The sequence below is a fragment of the Anolis carolinensis genome, chromosome 4 (assembly GCF_035594765.1).
Source record: "Anolis carolinensis isolate JA03-04 chromosome 4, rAnoCar3.1.pri, whole genome shotgun sequence".
Taxonomy (NCBI): Eukaryota; Metazoa; Chordata; class Lepidosauria; order Squamata; family Dactyloidae; genus Anolis; species Anolis carolinensis.
The window spans coordinates 83,302,680-83,323,388 of NC_085844.1; the positions used below are offsets into that span (position 1 = coordinate 83,302,680).

General features: G+C 39.4%; 1 protein-coding gene across 1 annotated transcript in view; it reads left to right on the forward strand.

Moving 5' to 3' along the window:
* prg4 (proteoglycan 4) overlaps positions 1-20,709 on the forward strand; it is a 46,337-nt gene that overhangs the window by 17,757 nt on the left and 7,871 nt on the right. Inside the window, exons 6-10 of the mRNA XM_062980745.1 lie at positions 161-5,500; positions 11,280-11,366; positions 12,011-12,150; positions 18,370-18,526; positions 19,296-19,499. Of these exons, the coding sequence (XP_062836815.1) occupies positions 161-5,500; positions 11,280-11,366; positions 12,011-12,150; positions 18,370-18,526; positions 19,296-19,499 (5,928 nt within the window). The remainder of the gene's footprint in view (positions 1-160; positions 5,501-11,279; positions 11,367-12,010; positions 12,151-18,369; positions 18,527-19,295; positions 19,500-20,709) is intronic.

Consider the following 20,709-nt stretch of genomic DNA (forward strand, 5'->3'; position numbering starts at 1 on the left):
CAGCTGCTAGGATTTCTGGGAGTTGAAGGCCAAAACATCTGGAGACCCATAGGTTGAGAACCACTGCTCTAAAGGGTCATATAATTCCTGCTGTTCTATAATAACTTTGGCGGTAATGCTCAAATAACATTAGATATTTGACATCCTTTTCTTCTTTTAGCTCGTGAATCAAAGTCAAAATTAAAATCATCAAAATCCAAAGCAGTAAAAGTGATTTCAGAAGAAGATGGCAGTGGGGTAGAGAATGCACTGACAACAGCAGGTACCACAACTTCTACAGCAAGGCAGTCTTCCACCGCATCTACGACCAGGGTGCCATCTACTACAACAACGACAACTGAGGTACCATCTACAACTACTAAAACCACAACTGAAGTGCCATCTACAACTACTACAACCACAACCAAACTGCCACCTACTACTACAACCACAACTAAGATGCCAGCTACTACAACACCCACAACTAAGATACCAGGTATTACAACAACTACAGTGAAGCAGCCAACTACTACAATGCCCACAACACAGTTGACACCAACTACTGCAACTACAACTAATCTTCCCCCTACTACAACGACCACTACCAAGCTGCCTTCTACCACAATGGCCACAACAGAGGTGCCCACTTTTACGAAGACTACAACAAAGCTGCCATCTTCAACTACTAAGCAACCTGACACAGATTATACAACTCAAGGTAAAAAAGATACTGCAGCAAATCTTGAAAACCATGTTAGACAGACCCCCACACCCCAAACCGAGAAAGTGACTACATCCTTGAGATCTGCTACCCCTAAACCATTAAACTTGCTATCTAGCACGGCTTCTATTATCAATAAACAACTGACATTGTCTACTGTGGCTACTATTAGGGCAAACAAAGACACAGATTCTGCTGTTCAGAAAACCACAATCAGTCCAGCTAAAGATACAATGACAATTTCTAAAAGAGATACCACTACTGCAACATCAGAAGCTGTTGAAGACACAAATAATGCAAACAACCAGGCTGTAACAACAGTAGGAAAAAGTGAAGCAACAAATGAAAGAGTTACAACTACTGCAAATAAAGACTATATAGCAACAGATATTAAGGAAAGGATTACTAATGAAGATATATACTCAACTCCTGCTACTTTGTTCACAAATACACCTCAAACTGAAGAACATAGACATGTCAGAACAGAAAGAAGTACTACAAAAACAGGAACATCAATAACTCATACAAGTCACACCTCTAGTTCTGCTAACCATATTAAAAAAGGGAGCTCAGAAGAGACCACTACAGTTGCAGATGCATTAAGAACACAACCTGGCATTTCAAGTGCTACAACAAGTGATGTTGGCAAACTAGAAACAGCAGTAACACAGACAAATCCAGGTGACAAAAGCAATCCCTCATTGAGTAATAAAAGTGACAACCCAGAAAGGACTACTTCACTTGATCAGACAACAACACAGACCAATTCAGGTGATACAAGCAGTCTCTCTGGTGTTTATAAAAGTGACAATCCTGAAGGGATTACTTCAGTCACTGGGACATCACAGACTGATCCAGGGGGTACAACTAGCTCTGGTGGTATTGATAAAGATAATAAATCAGACAGGACTACGCCAATAAGTGAAACACTAAAAACACAGACTCATCCAGGTGATACAACCAGTCAAAGTGAAGTTTTAAAAAGTGACAGGCCAGAGGGAACTACATCAGTCACTGAGACATCAACAACACAGAGAAATCCAGGTGGCTCAACCAGTCCTAATGATGTTGATAAAAATGACAGACCTAAAGACACCACTGTAACCACTGAGACAACAACAACAACAACAACAACAACAACAACAACAACAACACAGACTGATCCAGGCAATACAAGCAGTGGTGTTGATAAAAGTGACAACTTAGACAGAGGTACGTTAGTCTCTGAGATTCCGATATCACGTAGTGATCCAGGTGATACAACCAATTCTAACAGTGCTGATAAAAGAGACAAGCCAGATGAAATGTCTACAGTCACTGAAACAGCAGGGACACAAACAATTCCAAGTGAAACAACCAGTCCCAGTGATTTTGATAAAAGCAGCAACCCAGACAGGACTGTTCCAGGCACTGAGACAACAATGATGCAAACTAATCCAGGTGACATAGCCAGTCCTGGTTATGCTGATAAAAGTGACAAACCAGACAAAACTACTCCAGTACCTGAGACACTGGTAACACAGAGTGATCCAACTGATACAGCCAACCCTAATAGTGTGGATAAAAGTGACAAACCAGAAGAAACTACCACAGTAACCAAAACAACAACAACACAAACAAATTCAGGTGACACAACCAACCCTGATAATAACAAAAGTGACAAACCAGAAGGGACTATTCCAGTCACTGAGACAACAGTACAACAGACTGATCCAAATGATACAACTACTCCCAGCAGTGTTGATAAAAGTGATAAACCAGAAGGGACTACTACAGACGCTAAGACAACAGTAACACAGACTGATCCAAATGATACAACTACTCCCAGCAGTATTGATAAAAGTGATAAACCAGAAGGGACTAGTACAGTTACAGAGACCACCATAACACAGACTGATCCAAATGATACAACTACTCCCAGCAGTGTTGATAAAAGTGATAAACCAGAAGGGACTACTACAGACTCTAAGACAACAGTAACACAGACTGATCCAAATGATACAACTACTCCCAGCAGTGTTGACAAAAGCGATAAACCAGAAGGGACTAGTACCGTTACTGAGACAACTATAGCACAGACTGATCCAAATGATACTAGTCCCAGTACTGTTGATAAAAGGGATCAACCAGAAGAGACTACTATGATCACTGAGACAACCACAACACAGACAAAGCCAGGAGATACAAGCAGTCCTGATGTTGATGACAAAAGTGATAAACCAAAGGAGACTACTACAGTCACTGAGACCACCATAACACAAACTGATCCAAATGATACAACTACTCCCAGCAGTGTTGATAAAAGTGATCAACCAGATGAGACTACTACCATTACTGAGACAACTATAATACAGACTGATCCAAATGATACTAGTCCCAGTACTGTTGATAAAAGCGATCAACCAGAAGAGACTACTATGATCACTGAGACAACCACAACACAGACAAAGCCAGGAGATACAAGCAGTCCTGATATTGATGACAAAAGTGATAAACCAGAGGAGACTACTACAGTCACTGAGACCACCATAACACAAACTGATCCAAACGATACAACTACTCCCAGCAGTGTTGATAAAAGTGATCAACCAGAAGAGACTACTACCATTACTGAGACAACTATAACACAAACTGATCCAAATGATACTAGTCCCAGTACTGTTGATAAAAGTGATCAACCAGAAGAGACTATTACCATTACTGAGACAACTATAACACAAACTGATCCAAATGATACTAGTCCCAGTACTGTTGATAAAAGTGATCAACCAGAAGAGACTACTACCATTACTGAGACAACTATAACACAAACTGATCCAAATGATACTAGTCCCAGTACTGTTGATAAAAGTGATCAACCAGAAGAGACTACTACCATTACTGAGACAACTATAACACAAACTGATCCAAATGATACTAGTCCCAGTACTGTTGATAAAAGTGATCAACCAGAAGAGACTACTACCATTACTGAGACAACTATAACACAAACTGATCCAAATGATACTAGTCCCAGTACTGTTGATAAAAGTGATCAACCAGAAGAGACTACTACCGTTACTGAGACAACTATAACACAAACTGATCCAAATGACACTAGTCCCAGTACTGTTGATAAAAGTGATCAACCAGAAGAGACTACTACCGTTACTGAGACAACTATAACACAAACTGATCCAAATGACACTAGTCCCAGTACTGTTGATAAAAGTGATCAACCAGAAAAGACTACTACCATTACTGAGACAACTATAACACAAACTGATCCAAATGATACTAGTCCCAGTACTGTTGACAAAAGTGATAAACCAGAAGGGATTACCACAGTCACTGAGACCACCATAACACAGACTGATCCAAATGATACAACTACTCCCAGCAGTGTTGATAAAACTGATTACCCAGACAAATCTGTTCCAGTTACAATAATTACAGATTCCTCCAGTGAACCACCTACTCCTCTGAATGATGACAAAAGTATTACAGAGACCAGCCTGGCTGAAAGTACCCCAAGCCCTGCTAGTGATGATAAAAATAACACACCAGAAATAACCACTACAGTTTCAAAGATGATAATAACAGAAGATCCTTATCCAGAAGTTGTGACACCCAATCCTGATGCTGATGACAAAAATGACAGACCTGAAGAAACTACTGCAATCACAGAGATATCTGTAACTGACCCCGTGAGTGATTTATCTACCCTTGGTGATGAAAAAAATAAACCAGAGAAGATTACTGAAGTTACAGAGACAATAATAACTCAAACTGATTCAGCTAATGGCACACCAAGCCCTGTTGATGATGAAGGAATAAATGACAGGCCAGAAATTATAACTACTGTCACAGAGACAATAATAACAGAAACAACAAATGATAAACCCACCCCTAGTCTTGATGATAGAAACAACAATCCAGAAGTGACTTCGACCGTCACAGAAACAATTGTAACTGAGTCCGATCCACTCAGCCCTATTGGTATTTCTGAAAATGTTCCTTCAACAGGAAAACCAGAGCTCCCAGAAGAAATAACACAGACTGAGCCACCAAATGATGAGCCTAATCCAAATACTGATGAGAATGGTGAAAGGCCAAAAGATATTACAAAAATAATAGAGACAACAACAATAACCAACTCACCACAGAGTACACCAAATCCTGGTGAACAGGATAATCCAACTAAAGTTACAGAAACAACCACCGCCATCACAACAGAATCCAAACCACTGAGTGATTCCCCTAATTCCGATGCAAGTGATAGGCCAGACAGCATCACTACAGTCACAAAAACAACTACAACTACCACAACAGAATCAAGTCCTAGCACAGATGACAGTGACAAAAATGACAATCCAGAAGTCATCACTAAAATTACACGGACAGTAACTACTATAACTACAACCACCACCACCACCACTCAATCCAATACTACAGAACATCCAGAAACAACTACACAGAATGTTACAACTAATACAAAAATTGATCTTGTTTCAGATAGAGAACCGACCAAGGAAAATCCAACTACAAAGAATACAGATACTACGGTAAAAGAAGAGACTACAATTTCCTCAATAATATCAAAACCTGTCAACACCCCACCCTTTGTTGAAGACCAGACTACAGGACAAACGTCTCCATCACCTACTGCACGTATACCAACAAGAAGAAGACAGGTGACTTATTATCCAACTACGACACACTCTACAATTACTACAACTAGACTTCCAGAGAGGAGGATTACCAACATAACCACGCAATACTTTCGGCCAGAAAGGATTGTCAGACCTCTACTTTACAAAGGTATTTTCTTCATATATATATGTATGTGTATATATATATATATATATATATATATATATATATATATATATATAGCCTGGTATAGCTTGATCTTGGGGTAATTTGCAATGGCATAAAACCCCAATATCATTTGATGATTTGCAAAAAAAAAAAAAACCCAAAACCATGCAGATCGTTATTATTATATATCTGGAAGAAATGCTGGGTGTATATTATTAGTATGCCTGTGGGTGCAGGGTGGTGTACAGCAGAGGTTGTCCATCTGCATTCTCAGAATGTGTGATTGATAACTTCCAGCAGACCAAGGCTAATGATATTGTGGGAACTATAATCCAAAACTCTGGAGATCCAGTAATTTCCATTAATTCTGATGTTTAGCCTTTACATGGTTGATAGTGGAATAAGGTGTTAATTGTGAGAGGATGGGAGGAGAGATTTTTTTTTTATTTCTCAGGAGCTGTTCTGAAATAATCAGATATTTTCCCCTAACATCCTTGACTATAGCTCACAGCACAACTTTGTACCTTGCAGCTATCTTATCATGAAACCTTAAATGGTGGCCCTGTTGCAGACTGCTAGATGAATATTCCTAGATGTTTCTATGCAGTTTGTCACATACAAAGTGAGGAGCCTGGGAAGAAGGCTGATTCTGTTTATTAAGGAGTCAAAGTTATTCAATGAGCTATAGGAATGAAGGAAGGAGGTTGAAACTTGGTCTTCACTGTCCTAGTCATATACTCTTGTTCACCACAGATTTAAACCATACACAACATATAGCATCAGCTGAAGAATTCTTGCTCAGGTTTACAAACCCTATGTCTAAAGTATATGTAGGGCCAGAGAATTATCATTTAAGGTGTCCAATAGTAGTATGACTGGTCTGGCAATACTCTTTGCTCTTGGCATAGAATTTTGAATGTACAGTAGAGTTCCGGTGAAACCGACTTCCGGTTAACCGACACTCCGTATTATCCGACGTCCCAGGCCCCTTGGGAGGCACTCATGCACGTTGCTAGATAGCTTGCTATCTACCTAGCAACGCACACAGGCACCTCCCAAGAGGCAGGGCGGCGAGCAGAGAAGCGCCCGTGCGAGTTGCTAGGTAGATAGCAAGCTACCTAGCAACGCGCACAGGCGCTTCACTAAGCCGAGTGCTCGCTGCTCTGCCCCTTGGGAGGCGCCTGTGCGCGTTGCTAGGTATCTAGCAAGCTACCTAGCAACGCACACGGGCGCTTCCCAAGGGGCGGAGCAGTGAGCACTCGGCTTAGGAAGCACCCCTGAGCGTTATTAGGTAGCTTGTTATCTACCTAGCAACGCGCACGGGCGCCTCCCAAGACGCGGAGCAGAAGCGCTCCTGCATGTTGCTAGGTAGCTTGCTATCTACCTAGCAACGTGCATGGGGCACTTCCTTCAGCTGGCTTGCTGGATAATAGGGCCTCCCTATTATCCTTCAGATCCAGTTATTCGACATTCGGCCCGCCCGTTTATGTCAAATAACCAGAACTCTACTGTATATACAGAATTCTAGAAAATGTCAGTAGAACATTTCAGGGATATTTGAGATAAGTAGATGCTTGTAGATGCTATAAGTGCAGTTGATATTACAAGCATATTTATCAGATCTATATGACAAAAATAGTACCGTGCAACTGATTCAGCCTAATGCCCAATAACAAAGCAGATGAGATTGATTTGGATTTGGATTAATTTGTATGGGCTCCAAATTGGAACGGGATGGCCTGCTATAGTTCTGGAAAGGCACTTTCCAAAAGAGCTTCAGACCTAACTGGATTGCAAAAATAAGAGGAAAATAACCAGTCAGTATGTCTCTAACATGACTGCATAAGGAAGATGCAAACACGATGTGATTTGGAGCAGGAGGCTTTGTTCATTGACAATTCATTATACAATTTGGTGCTAGAATCCTACCAATCCCTGCAATCCTTTGGAGCAGGACTGTGAAATCTAATTATCACTTGTCTCTTTATTGCGTGGCAGTAGCAACAGATTGTGGAATTGCTATGGGGGTGCACCGTCATCTTGAGTCAGTTTTGGTAGGCCCTTTAATTTTTTTTTGCTGTACTGAATAGCCTAGCTTAATTTGCTCTTTGCTTTTCTTGTTAATTCGTCTGTTTAATGAGTCTCTTTGAGATTTAGCTAACATAACATCTGTACGTTACCCTGGTTCTTATTGCTTCTGTCCCTGATGCATGAGATAGAAGGCAAGCAGTCTACATCACCACAGAAGGACATAGCATTGCTTAGTTAGCACCGCAGATCCCAGGATCGAATTGCTGGATTTCTATCTTATTTCACTGGAAGTAATGAGCAAGCCAGAATAAATCACCTTATGGCACCAGCATCTTTCTTCGGTGATTTAAGAACAAAATCCAGCAACCAAGTAGAAGGGACAAGATGCATAGAGGAAGGGGGAAAGGATAAAGATGGGGTGGGATTGGTGGGGAGATAGGACTCTGAGAGTGAGCCAAGAGAGAAAGAGAGAGCAAAGGGATTTCACATTTTGTACTGCTGGTAATAAATAAAATTATTTATGATCAACTCCCTACTTCTTTATGCTGTATCATTAATTTTCACCAGTTGGTTTGCTGGTAGAAATAAGGGAGAGAAAGCATCTAAATGTATGCTTCTATTTCATCATCATTGCAATATGTTTTATGTAAAGTTTAACAGATTCAATTGTCCTTAAGCACTTACGGCCTCATCACACGGGTCACCCATCGCCCCATGCCCCTCATCGCATAGCTCGAGTGGAAGCCGATCCCATGGGGGAAGTGTTGACCATTTCGCTTTCCCCCATTGCTTCCTGTGCAACATGGGAAACCAATGCTGCAGTATATGCTGGCTCCACTCTTGATGACCCACGGAGCCCTGCCAGAAATTCCTGTGTATCATTTGATGGGAGCTGGGAGGGCTCCCTGGATCATCTAGGGCTCAACCGGCATATGCTGCTGAAAAAAGCACTGTCTGATGAGGTTGTAAGAACAAAAGCAGCATGAAATGAAATACCAAGACAGCAGTAAAGAGAATTTTGTATAAACAAGAGTTTTCTTTTGAAGGTCAGTATGTTTTTCAATTTGCTACCACAAAGGCTTCTGAAATACTCTGTTTAAAATTGGGATGTGCTATTTCTTCTTTAAAGACTCAACATTTAATTTAATGAGGGGGTCTCTGAAGTTAATGAAGGTTTGTGACAAAATGAAAAGGTTTCCCAGTGCAAAATTAATGGGGGACTATATTCCCAAATCATGACCAGAACAGATTGGGTCCAGATTGATAAGACCAGTATGAGACTCAGTGCTAGGTTGCTTGAGGAACGTAGGAAATAAATTGGAGAATTATGCACAGCCCTAGATGGAAATACACTTTCTGGTTTGTTCAATGTGTGTGAACTCATGTGATAAAATACAGTATTTCCAGATTCAGTTTTTAATGGGAGGAACTGGATAAGAGAGATTCCATTTGGTATACAATATTTCATGCTTGTAATGTGCATAAAGATTTGAAAAAACGTAACAGCTGTTTTCCTATAGTTTAGGAAAGATGGCAGTCAGTCCTTTAGCTGGAAAGAGAGTTTAGGAATGTCAGAATCATTGCCCTTATACTGACTCTAAGAAAAATTGTGATGATTCTTTAATATATTTCTTCATTTTTCTATAAAGCTTAATCTTTCACAATTTTATAGATGGTCTTGTGTAAATGAACAGATATTCCTAAACACTGTGTATGAAAACCAGTCTGAATACAAAATCAATTGCCCATTCTTGTTACACAGGCATCTGTGTTGAAGTTCTGTACTTCCTGCAGCTGAAGATGTAAAAAAAATGGCAAGAAATGTGTGTGTGAGAAATGACAAAACTTTTTTATATTTTTCTAGAATTTTAGGTGGAGAAGGGGGTTGGCATACTCTCAATGCATATTAATATTAATAGCAGTTAATACTTTTATGGGCAATGGGAGGGTATCTGGGATGTATGAGAGAAGGCCTTACATTTATTATTTAAATTGTTATGTTTATTCATATCATGATCTGATCATCATGCTCAATATATCCCATATGCATGGGGGTATTGGGATAACGATAGAAAATGTTTGCTAGGGTAGATCCTCTCTCACGCAGACTCAGCTACCCCCTCCCCCCCCCCCCCCCGAACCAAAATCCCAGATCCCCCCGAATCAAAATCCTGGCTACGGACCTGTATGAGACAGGTCATATCAGATATACCTGTGCAAGAAAACAGAGCCATGTTCAGTTTCAGAGGATGTCATCCAACCTTGGGAATCTTTTTCCAGTCCTTGCAGTAGTTTTTGTGGCAAAAATGTCTCCAGTATTGAAGCTCTAATATTTGAAAGAGGGAAGAAGACAAAAGAAAGGTGGCTTGTTGGTTCTCAGCCTTCCTAATTTTGAATAGTCCTTCAAAAAGGAATGATCAATTTGAAGTTGACATAGGTCAGTTCCCTCCCATTGATTTCAATTTTTTTTAAAAAAAACACAAAACATAAAATACATCTAGAAGGGGTGAAAGGAAACATGGCTACGAATGTTGCTTCTTCTTGCCATCTAGCTGTCCACTACTTATCTTATCAAAAGCCTGGTAGATTTATAGTTTTTTCAGAAGCTCTGACACCCTGTACTCTGCATCAAACCAGGAGGATGAAATTTCAATTTATGCTATTCTTTTAACAACATAGAATCATTTATAATCTAGCTAGCACATCGAATTGTATTATCTGGTTTATTTATGCAATTTTCAAGCAATCATGCATGGTTACACCAAAAATCAACGCTGGTTCTTATTCCCTGAGATGCAACCAAAGGTATGTACAGCCTTACAATGCACACATGATTAGTTTTTATAAGCAAAATTATGCATGCAGCCCAAGGAGGAGAGAGAACTAGGGACAAAGCAATGTCTGTTTCAACTCTGTGGTGCCTAGTCATTGAAAGAAAAGCCTACCTTAATCCTTGATAGAAAAAAAAACAAGGGGAAAATGTAAATAGAAAATAGAAATCATGAATTTTGTAGTAAAGAAAAGAATGCAGTAAATAAAACAGCTTGAAAAGGGTTACTTTTGGAGGGAGGCTCAGAAATCTGTGGCTCAAAAAGGGATGATGTTCTTAAGCCCTGGAAATCCTCACATTTAGGCAGAAATTGGGTCATAATTCTAATGATCAGCAACACATTGGCATGCTGATTTAAGCACAGTATCAGATGGTCCCATATGCTCCTATCAGCTTCTCAGTTGCCTTTACCTCTGATCAGTGATGGAAGATTAAGGACATACCTTCTTTTTTCAGCTCTTTAACTGTATCAATACAGTGTGGACCCTTTCCTCTTCCGATACTGCAGCCCTGTTAGAAAAATTACCTAGTTTCTGATCTAATAAGGCCTTTAAAAATCCAAGTATCATCCCAAAAGAACCGTCACACTGGAGTTTTAGAGGGAATAATTTCAATAGGAATATACTCTTTCAATGTTTCGTGCATTTATTCTGGCCAATGATTTTTATGAAAATATGTGAAACTAGTCAGAGGAGACAGCACCCATCTGATCAGCTTTAGCACGCAGAACTAGTGCTAAGAAATCCTGAGAGTTGCAATCCAACCGCATTTGGAGGATATTCTTTACTCAACCCAACTTCAAGAATTTACATTAGATTCATTCTGCTATCAGGTTGACATCAGGCCTATATTGGAACTACCTTGATATCTAATACTATTTTTGTAAAAATGATAATATGGCTAATTATTTTGCACCAGATATACCTGATGAGATGAATTTGTGTAACCGGAAGGCAGCAGATGGGATTGTGCCTTTACGAAATGGATCATTAGCTGTGTTCAGAGGTGAGTGAGTAGTCTGAAGACTTTTGGAGATAATGACAAAGACAACATTGACTCTATATTGTTAGGAATGTAACAGCTGAAGTTGATGCAACCAGTCACACATAGTAACCTATGGCTCAAGTATCCCTTTCCTCATCCACCTCAAACAATACAGCCAGTTGTAACTGTAGTGTAATGTTAAAGTGGATTTGCATTCAAGAAAGTCTGTATTTATATAGGACTCTCCTACTAGGCTGCCACAGTGATATTTTGGGCGGTGGAAACAGAGTTGGCCGTACCATTAGGAAAAGTAGGGTACATCTACACTGTAGAATCAACACAGTTTGACACAATTTTAACTGCCATATGCTATGGAATCATGGATGTTCTAGTTTGGAAAAGCATCAGCATCTCACAAAGCAACAATGACTATGTCTCCATAGCATTAACCCATATGGTGTCAAGTGCTGGGACAACAGTATCAGTCTGCTGTTATTCTATGTCCTAAGCATTTTTTCCTCTAGGATAGAGCTAGTCGTGCAGTCTATCCCCAGCCTATTAATATGTCTTCCTTTCCCTGTCTTCTTGTATTGCGGATGAACACAGCAGAGAGATTTGCAATTACTATATTCCTTTGTGTCCATAATTTTGTTCTTTTTGTGTAGGTCATTACTACTGGCTCCTGAATGGAACAACGCCACCAACACCTTCTCCTCGTAGAATTACTGAGGTTTGGGGTATTCCCTCCCCCATCGACACGGTCTTCTCTAGATGTAACTGTGATGGTAAAACCTTTTTTTTCAAGGTGAGTCTTTCACAGTATGCGGGATACCACACTGAGACATTAATAGATAACTATGTCGGTTCCAATATGGCCATTTAGATGTTTCAGAGACTACATCTAGCATAGTGAATTCTCAGAGGTGTTATCCCAAATATCCAGCTAATGCTATGTTGGAAATGCAGTAGCTGGTAAATCTGGAATTTCCCACCAAACTCAGCCCAAATGCTGCAGGAAATCTTCATATTTCTGTACTATTTATTACCTTTCAAACTAGACAAAGGTGCATTACTTAATATCCCCCACAAACATGCTAGTTTTCTGTGTGCAAGCACTTTTGTTTTTATAGTCACACTAGCTGTGCCATGCGTTGCTGTGGCGAAGTATGGTGGTATGGGAAATAAAGTATCTTATATTATCTGCGTAGAACTGGATTACATCAGGCCCCTTCTACACAGCTGTATAAAATGCACACTGAAGTGGATTATATGGCAGTGTGGAGTCAAGATAATCCAGTGCAAAGCAGATAATATAAGATTATAAATGGGTTATATAGCTGTGTGGAAGGGCCTTGAGTCTGCACTGCCATATAATCCAGTTAAAATCAGATAATCTGTATTTTATAGGCAGTGGGAAAAAGGCCTAAGTGAGGCCTAACTCTGCCTGTCCCCTGGGCTGAGTGGGTTGTTAGGAGACAAAGTGGGCAGAGCTTAGCCTTCTAACTGGCAGCAATTGGCTAAAAACAATTATTCCTCTCCCTCTAATTAGGACTTTATTTTTCTTTTCTTTTTGTTGTATTAACGTAGAGGCATGGATAAGGGGTTGTGCTGCCAAATTTAGTGTTTCTGGGATGTGTAGTTTTGTTGTTTTGTCCTAGGCCGAAATTTCATTACCCTTTTATATATATAGATTGAGGGCACAGGTATGCCATATAGTACCAAGATCTTTATGCCTAATTTTAATTGTAAGTCAATCATAAAATCGTTGTAAAACAAAATACGGCAAATATTTGGCAGTAGAAACTAAATGGTTTAAGGCAGGCAGAACTAACATCTAACTAGTTATCTCAGTTCTGGAACTAGATTCTTTTAGCTGGAGATGCAATCTTGTCATCCATCTACTTCTGTTCTTTACTCCCTGGCCCTCAGCTGTATTTTCTCCTAGTGTATCTGGTGTTGCAACTAATTTCTGTGATTGTAGGCAGATTGCTTATTGCACTCCTATGAACGCATAACTAAGAAAATGTCCCAATTTTAAATAAACTGGCAAAATATAGAGTTGCAGTTCTGGATTGAGTTGGTACCCTTTTATAGGAATCTGGAATTGATGCAATATTTTCATCATTTTAAGGAAATATTTATACCATTTTCCATTTTAAGGGGGCGGCAGTTCAGCAGCAAAGAGGTCTGTCACCTAGTGCCAGACTAGACTTCCCATGCCATGAGTGGATTTCCTCAAAGGCTGTCAGCACTCAGACTTGCAAATTATGCCTGTTTGATTTCAAACGTTCAGTCACAAAATACACCATGGTTAACCCAAAATGTTGAAAGCGAAGGAAGTCACATGCTATGGCAAAACAATGTTCATTTTTGATATGAACCCTTTGCCAACAATGTACTAAATCTGTTCTCTATCTTAACTTTCACATTAAAATTTACACATTTAACAGTTTTATAGTATGTATATGTTTTTATTTGGTTTGTATATGATGGGTTGTATTTTTATGTTTGTATATGCAGCATTGAATTTTGCCATTCTGTGAGCCGCTTTGAGTCCCCTTTGGGGTGAGGAAAAGCGAGATATAAATATAGTAAACAAACAAATAAATATTGGAAAATATTTATTTTCAGATGGTACATGTGCTGAGTAGGCACACATTTAGAAATAATAATTTTCTAATGTCATTTTTTTTGTCTCTCCTACCTGTTCTACGACTCAATGGCTGCTATTTTTTTATTCACACATTGCGTAGTTATACAGTAAGCCTTTGGTTTCTGCTGGGGTTTTTTTGCAGGGCTCCCTGTGGAAAACAAAATCCATGGATGTTCAAGTCCTATTATATGCAATGGTGTAGCAAAATTGTGCCCCTTACATCAAATGGCAAAATTAAGCTTCGGTTTTTCGAATTATTTTTTGAATACATTCAAGCCATGGATGATTGAGTACCTGGTTACAGAGGACGGATTATACTCCAAATACTTTGCATTTTAAAATATTGACTATTAACTAGGAACTTCTGCAGTCTATCAAAGGGGGGTTTTTTTTCGTGTCAGGAGCAACTTGAGTCACTTCTGGAGTGAGAGAATTGGCCGTCTGCAAGGACGTTGCCCAGGGGACGCCCGGATGTTTTTGCTGTTTTTACCATCCTTGTGGGAGGCTTCTCTCATGTCCCCGCAAGGAGCTGGAGCTGATAGAGGGAGCTCATCCGCACTCTCCCCAGGTGGGATTCGAACCTGGCAGCTTTCAGGTCAGCAACCCAACCTTCAAGTCACAAGGCTTTAGTCCACTACGCCATCGGGGGCTCCTTTGCACCTTTACAAAAGGTTAATCTAACCCATTTGTCCAAAAAGTACTGCAGTCCCTGTATTGCGAACATCTTGTGTAAATTCATTTTTGCCCCAAGTGAAAATCTGGTTTTGGTGCACATTATTAATTTTACAAAGTAAAAAAACACCCCACCATGGGGTTTAGTCACCTGGTAAAAACATCTGTCTTAGAAATTAATATGGAAACAGTTTGAAAAACAGGAATCGTTTCCAGGAAACACCAGAGCACTGTACCACACCTAATATTAAATATTTCCTATTCCTCAGCTGGAATTTCAAATAGCATTAAAAGCAGAAGTGACCTCTGAAACGCTGGCAACCAGTGTTTATTATATGTAGGCATTGAAAGAGGACAGAAGAGGACATGTTTTTGAAAGACGCAATGTAGATTTACCAGGCTTCTTTGCAGTGGTCCAGAGGATGAAGGCTCTGAGATGCCATGTGCTGCAAGCAATATTTTGCGTTGTTGGATCAACTGTGCAAGACTCATAAAACCTGCTCTGGTTGACCTCTATCAGTCTCAACTGCTGTCAAAACTTTAGCCAATGTGAGAGTGATTATGATTTAGGTGTAAAGCAATAGTGAGAAACCTATGGCCCTCCAGATTGTACGGACAGCAATTCCTGTCAACCTGGCATAGCCAATGAAGACAGATCATGTGTATTGTCTTAGAACATTTAAGGGTCTTATAATGCTGTGTGACCCACGCTAGCTTTGGATTTAGACAGGAAAGACTCACTCAATTTCAGATCGATATTCTGACATAAAACGTAACAGGTGGCCTTGGGCAAACTGCTTTCAGTTTAATTTATCCCATAAGGTTGCTAGCATAGAATCATAGAATCATAGAATCATAGAATAGTAGAGTTGGAAGAGACCACATGGGCCATCTAGTCCAACCCCCTGCTAAGAAGCAGGAAATCGCATTCAAAGCACCCCCGACAGATGGCCATCCAGCCTCTGCTTAAAAGCCTCCAAGGAAGGAGCCTCCACCACGGCCCCGGGGAGAGAGTTCCACTGTCGAACAGCTCTCACAGTGAGGAAGTTCTTCCTGATGTTCAGGTGGAATCTCCTTTCCTGTAGTTTGAAGCCATTGTTCCGTGTCCTAGTCTGCAGGGCAGCAGAAAACAAGCTTGCTCCCTCTTCCCTATGACTTCCCTTCACATATTTGTACATGGCTATCATGTCTCCTCTCAGCCTTCTCTTCTGCAGGCTAAACATGCCCAGCTCTTTAAGCCGCTCCTCATAGGGCTTGTTCTCCAGACCCTTAATCATTTTAGTCGCCCTCCTCTGGACGCTTTCCAGCTTGTCAACATCTCCCTTCAACTGTGGTGCCCAAAATTGGACACAGTATTCCAGGTGTGGTCTGACCAAGGCAGAATAGAGGGGGAGCATAACTTCCCTGGATCTAGACGCTATTCCCCTATTGATGCAGGCCAGAATCCCATTGGCTTTTTTAGCAGCCGCATCACATTGTTGGCTCAAGTTTAACTTGTTGTCCACGAGGACTCCAAGGTCTTTTTCGCACACACTGCTGTCAAGCCAGGCGTCCCCCATTCTGTATCTTTGATTTCCATTTTTTCTGCCGAAGTGAAGTATCTTGCATTTGTCCCTGTTGAACTTCATTTTGTTAGTTTTGGCCCATCTCTCTAGTCTGTCAAGATCGTTTTGAATTCTGCTCCTGTCTTCTGGAGTGTTAGCTATCCCTCCCAGTTTTGTGTCGTCTGCAAACTTGATGATCGTGCCTTCTAACCCTTCGTCTAAGTCGTTAATAAAGATGTTGAACAGAACCGGGCCCAGGACGGAGCCCTGCGGCACTCCACTTGTCACTTCTTTCCATGATGAAGACGACGCATTGGTGAGCACCCTTTGGGTTCGTTCGCTTAGCCAATTACAGATCCACCTAACCGTAGTTTTGTCTAGCCCACATTTTACTAGTTTGTTTGCCAGAAGGTCGTGGGGGACTTTGTCGAAGGCCTTACTGAAATCCAGGTACGCTACATCCACAGCATTCCCTGTATCGACCCAACTCGTAACTCTATCGAAAAAAGAGATCAGATTAGTCTGGCATGACTTGTTTTTGGTAAATCCGTGTTGACTATTAGCAATGACCGCATTTGTTTCTAAGTGTTCGCAGACCACTTCCTTAATGATCTTTTCCAGAATTTTGCCTGGTATTGATGTGAGGCTGACCGGACGGTAATTGTTTGGGTCGTTCTTTTTTCCCTTCTTGAAGATAGGGACCACATTCGCCCTCCTCCAATCTGCTGGGACTTCTCCCGTTCTCCAAGAACTCTCGAAGATAATTGCCAGTGGTTCTGAAATAACTTCCGCTAGTTCCTTCAGTACTCTTGGGTGTAGCATTAAAAAGATGCTGAAATGGTCAGACTTAGCTGAAATAGACAGCATGAATCAGAGAAAAATCACTGGCAGGATTTTTTTAAAGATTGAGAATGTTTCCTATAGGCTTTGATAACACTATGTCATATGGTTGGTTCCTTCATAAAACATGAAAGTTTATTAAACTGTAAAAACTTTGTTTTTGTAGGATATCCTGCAACACATTTTCCCATACTTTTTCAATAAATATCTCCTAGAATCTCAAGCAATTCAACATAGTTTGTTGCAGCCACAAAAATGAAGTTCCTGGAGTATAACAACTACTTTCAAAGTACAGTAGAGTCTCACTTATCCAACATAAACGGGCTGGCAGAACGTTAGATAAGCGAAAATGTTGGATAATAATGAGGTATTAAGTAAAAGCCTATTAAACGTCAAATTACGTTATGATTTTACAAATTAAGCACCAAAACATCATGTTTTACAACAAATGGGCAGAAAAAGCAGTTCAATACATTATAACATTATGTAATAATTACTGTATTTACGAATTTAGCACCAAAACTTTGCAATGTATTGAAAAATTGACTACAAAAACACTGACTACTAAAAGGCAAACTGCGTTGGATAATACAAAATGTTGGATAAGCGAAGGTTGGATAAGCGAGACTTTGCTGTACTGCATAATTAAACAGAAAATAACAATTTCTAAACCAGGAATAGATTTTTTCCCCAAATGTTGTTACATAGTGTAATTAGTAGATTTGATAAAATTTTAGAAGTATATAACTAGTAAATATAATTGGAGAAGTTACTCTACAAAGTAATGCATAAACATCAAACGTAAATTCTTTGTTATTCTTGCCATTTTTCTTTTCTTTGGTTTACTCCTTGTCATTTCTATTGTATTTAAAAACATTTAATAAAAAGATGGGGGATATCACAATTTCTATCTTAGAGAAACACTGGGGTAGAAATAAAAATAAATGAAATGTACTAATGAAACAAGTTTCCTTAAGATTTAAAAATGTTTGTGTTCTTGGTAGCATTTTAACCATATTTTCTGTTTCATTCCTTTCATATATGTTGCCAAGGAGTATTTTGAAAGACCTCCCCACAACCAACCAATCAAAATTTTGGAAGTGAACCAAGCCTGGCAGTAGCTTGGGAGTATCACATTTTGAAGGCCAAGCCACACATTTGGTTGAAAACTAGCTGCTACTTTGGTCCAAATTTCTCGTTTTCCTGTCCCATGCCCCTTAATCTCAGGAATTTTACCTTTGAATGCCTTAATCTGCGTTAGGTCTTAATGCTACATTTTATGGCTTGCTGTAATTTAATCCATTTTAATTGTCAGGATTCTCAGTACTGGCGTTTCACCAATGATGTAATGGACGTTGGCTATCCCAAACTAATCATAAAAGGATTTGGAGGACTAAGTGGGAGAATAACAGGAGCACTCTCTGTAGCTAACCATAAGAACAGACCTGAATCTGTGTATTTCTTTAAAAAAGGTAGGGCTCATTCTTTTGGTACTACTTACTAAAGCGCTGGAAGCAATACTATATGCAGAACTTGAATAGTATGGCTGTTTAATTTAAGCATATTTTAAAGTATACATAAATATCTTTTAAAGTTTATATTTAAGTATATAACCAACATAACGAAACCCAGCCTTTGCTATGTATGATTCTGTGGATTTGGGAATGTTTGCTGATATGACATTATATGTGAGTTCTATTATCTAAAATAATAAAATGTTATTCATAAAAGTAATGTATATGGATTTCCACCAGTAAAATCCACATAACTGTGTCTAAGGAAAAACAGATTTTCAAGGGGAACATGAAATGCTGGTTTTAAATGTCACATTGGCAGTCACAGCAACTGCTACCTGAAATGGTATTCTGCCCTATGTCAGAGAAATGAACATATCTTGTTTAAGGTTCAATCTTAAATATGTCTTTTTTAAAATCAGGAAAATTTAATTGATCAACCGCTTTTAGAATAAATTGATGGAATAAACATATTTGTATATTGAAAGAATTCTTAAATACATATTGATTCCCTGCCCTATGCTCCAAAAAAAGATAAATCTGAGTAAACTGTCTTTTATTAAAACCAAATTTGAATAAAATCACTCTGAAAAGAGACATCTCAATTGTTATGACAGTAAATATTGCAGAAATGGAAGAATTGATGATATTTTTTTATCACATTAGCTTCAGTATTTGTGAGATGGAAAAGACATGAAGCTTTTATGGTTCCTTTTTGTCAACCTAGGTGGCAATCTCCAACAATACACCTATAAACAAGAAGGACCAAAGAAATGCAAGAAAAAAATTGTGTCTGTGAAGTATCCAATCTATAAACCAAAACCTGTTATTAGAAGAAGAAGGCGTTTTGAACGTGCAGTCAGACCACATTTCATCCGCAGCGTCAGAGTCCAGCATTACCCAGTCGTTCAAATCAACACCCAACCAACAGGTACATTGTGGAGATGTGCAAAATTTCAGACATCGTTTCAGATTTCGGAGATACAAACTTCCGAAATACAAAGCAGGAAGGGCTCCTCCAAAGCATTTACGAATTGAAACATACATTTACAAATCTTTAGGATAAATTTGGAAAAGATTTGTTGATTCGGACATTTAAAAATGTAACATATTACTCCCTCGCCTCGGGGTGGGAGGGGGCGGGGTTTTGTTTGATGTGATTAACAAGGGCAGCTATACACCTTTTTTTTCTTTGTTGACCAATCAGAAGAAGAAAGATGATCACATGGCTTTCTGCAAAGCTGATCTATATATAGCCGCACATGCTCCTGTTAGGTTTCTGCCTGTTTCTGTTTCTTAAAACATATAGGATCACTACTCTAGCTACTAGCTTAGCTTTTTGAGAATTTCTTTTCCTTATGTCCCTTCACTGACATCTAGTCTATCTTCCTCTGTTGAAATTATCCAACTTTTGTGTTGTCGAAGGCTTTCATGGCCGGGATCACAGGGTTGTTGTATGTCTTTCGGGCTGTGTGGCCATGTTCCAGAAGTATTCTCTCCTGACGTTTTGCCCACATCTATGGCAGGCATCCTCAGAGGTTGTGAGGAGAGAATACTTCTGGAACATGGCCACACAACCCTATCCAACTTTTATTTTCAAAATTCCGCTAGGGAAGTGTGGGTGGGAGTTTTAAAGGGAATTTTAAGTATTTTCATTTTAATCTGCTAAAAACAGTGGATGACCAAAAGGTTCTGAAACTTGGCAGGAATGATGTGCCACTAATTTTCTGCCACTGTGGAGAAATTCAAAAGGATACCTCTTTGGATTTTCTAAAAATAATTTTTATTTGTCAAAAGTTTTTGAAAATCCTAAAAATCAGTGGATGACCAAAACGTTCTGAAATTTGGCAGGCTTACAGTTGAAAATGTGGCCTACAAGTTTGGCAAATTTCATCCTGATAGCCAGAAAAGAAATAAAATTTCAATCCTCTGAGGTGGAGAGTATGATTCTTCCAAGGTGTTTAAACTAGAAAAAAATCCTAAAAATCAGTGGATGACCAGATCTTTCTGAAACTTTGCAGGAATGATGTCCTACCCTTGTCCAGCCACTGTGGAGAAATTCAAAAGGATACCTGTTTTGTTATATATATATATATATATATATATATATATATATATATACTTTTTAAAAAATTCTAAAA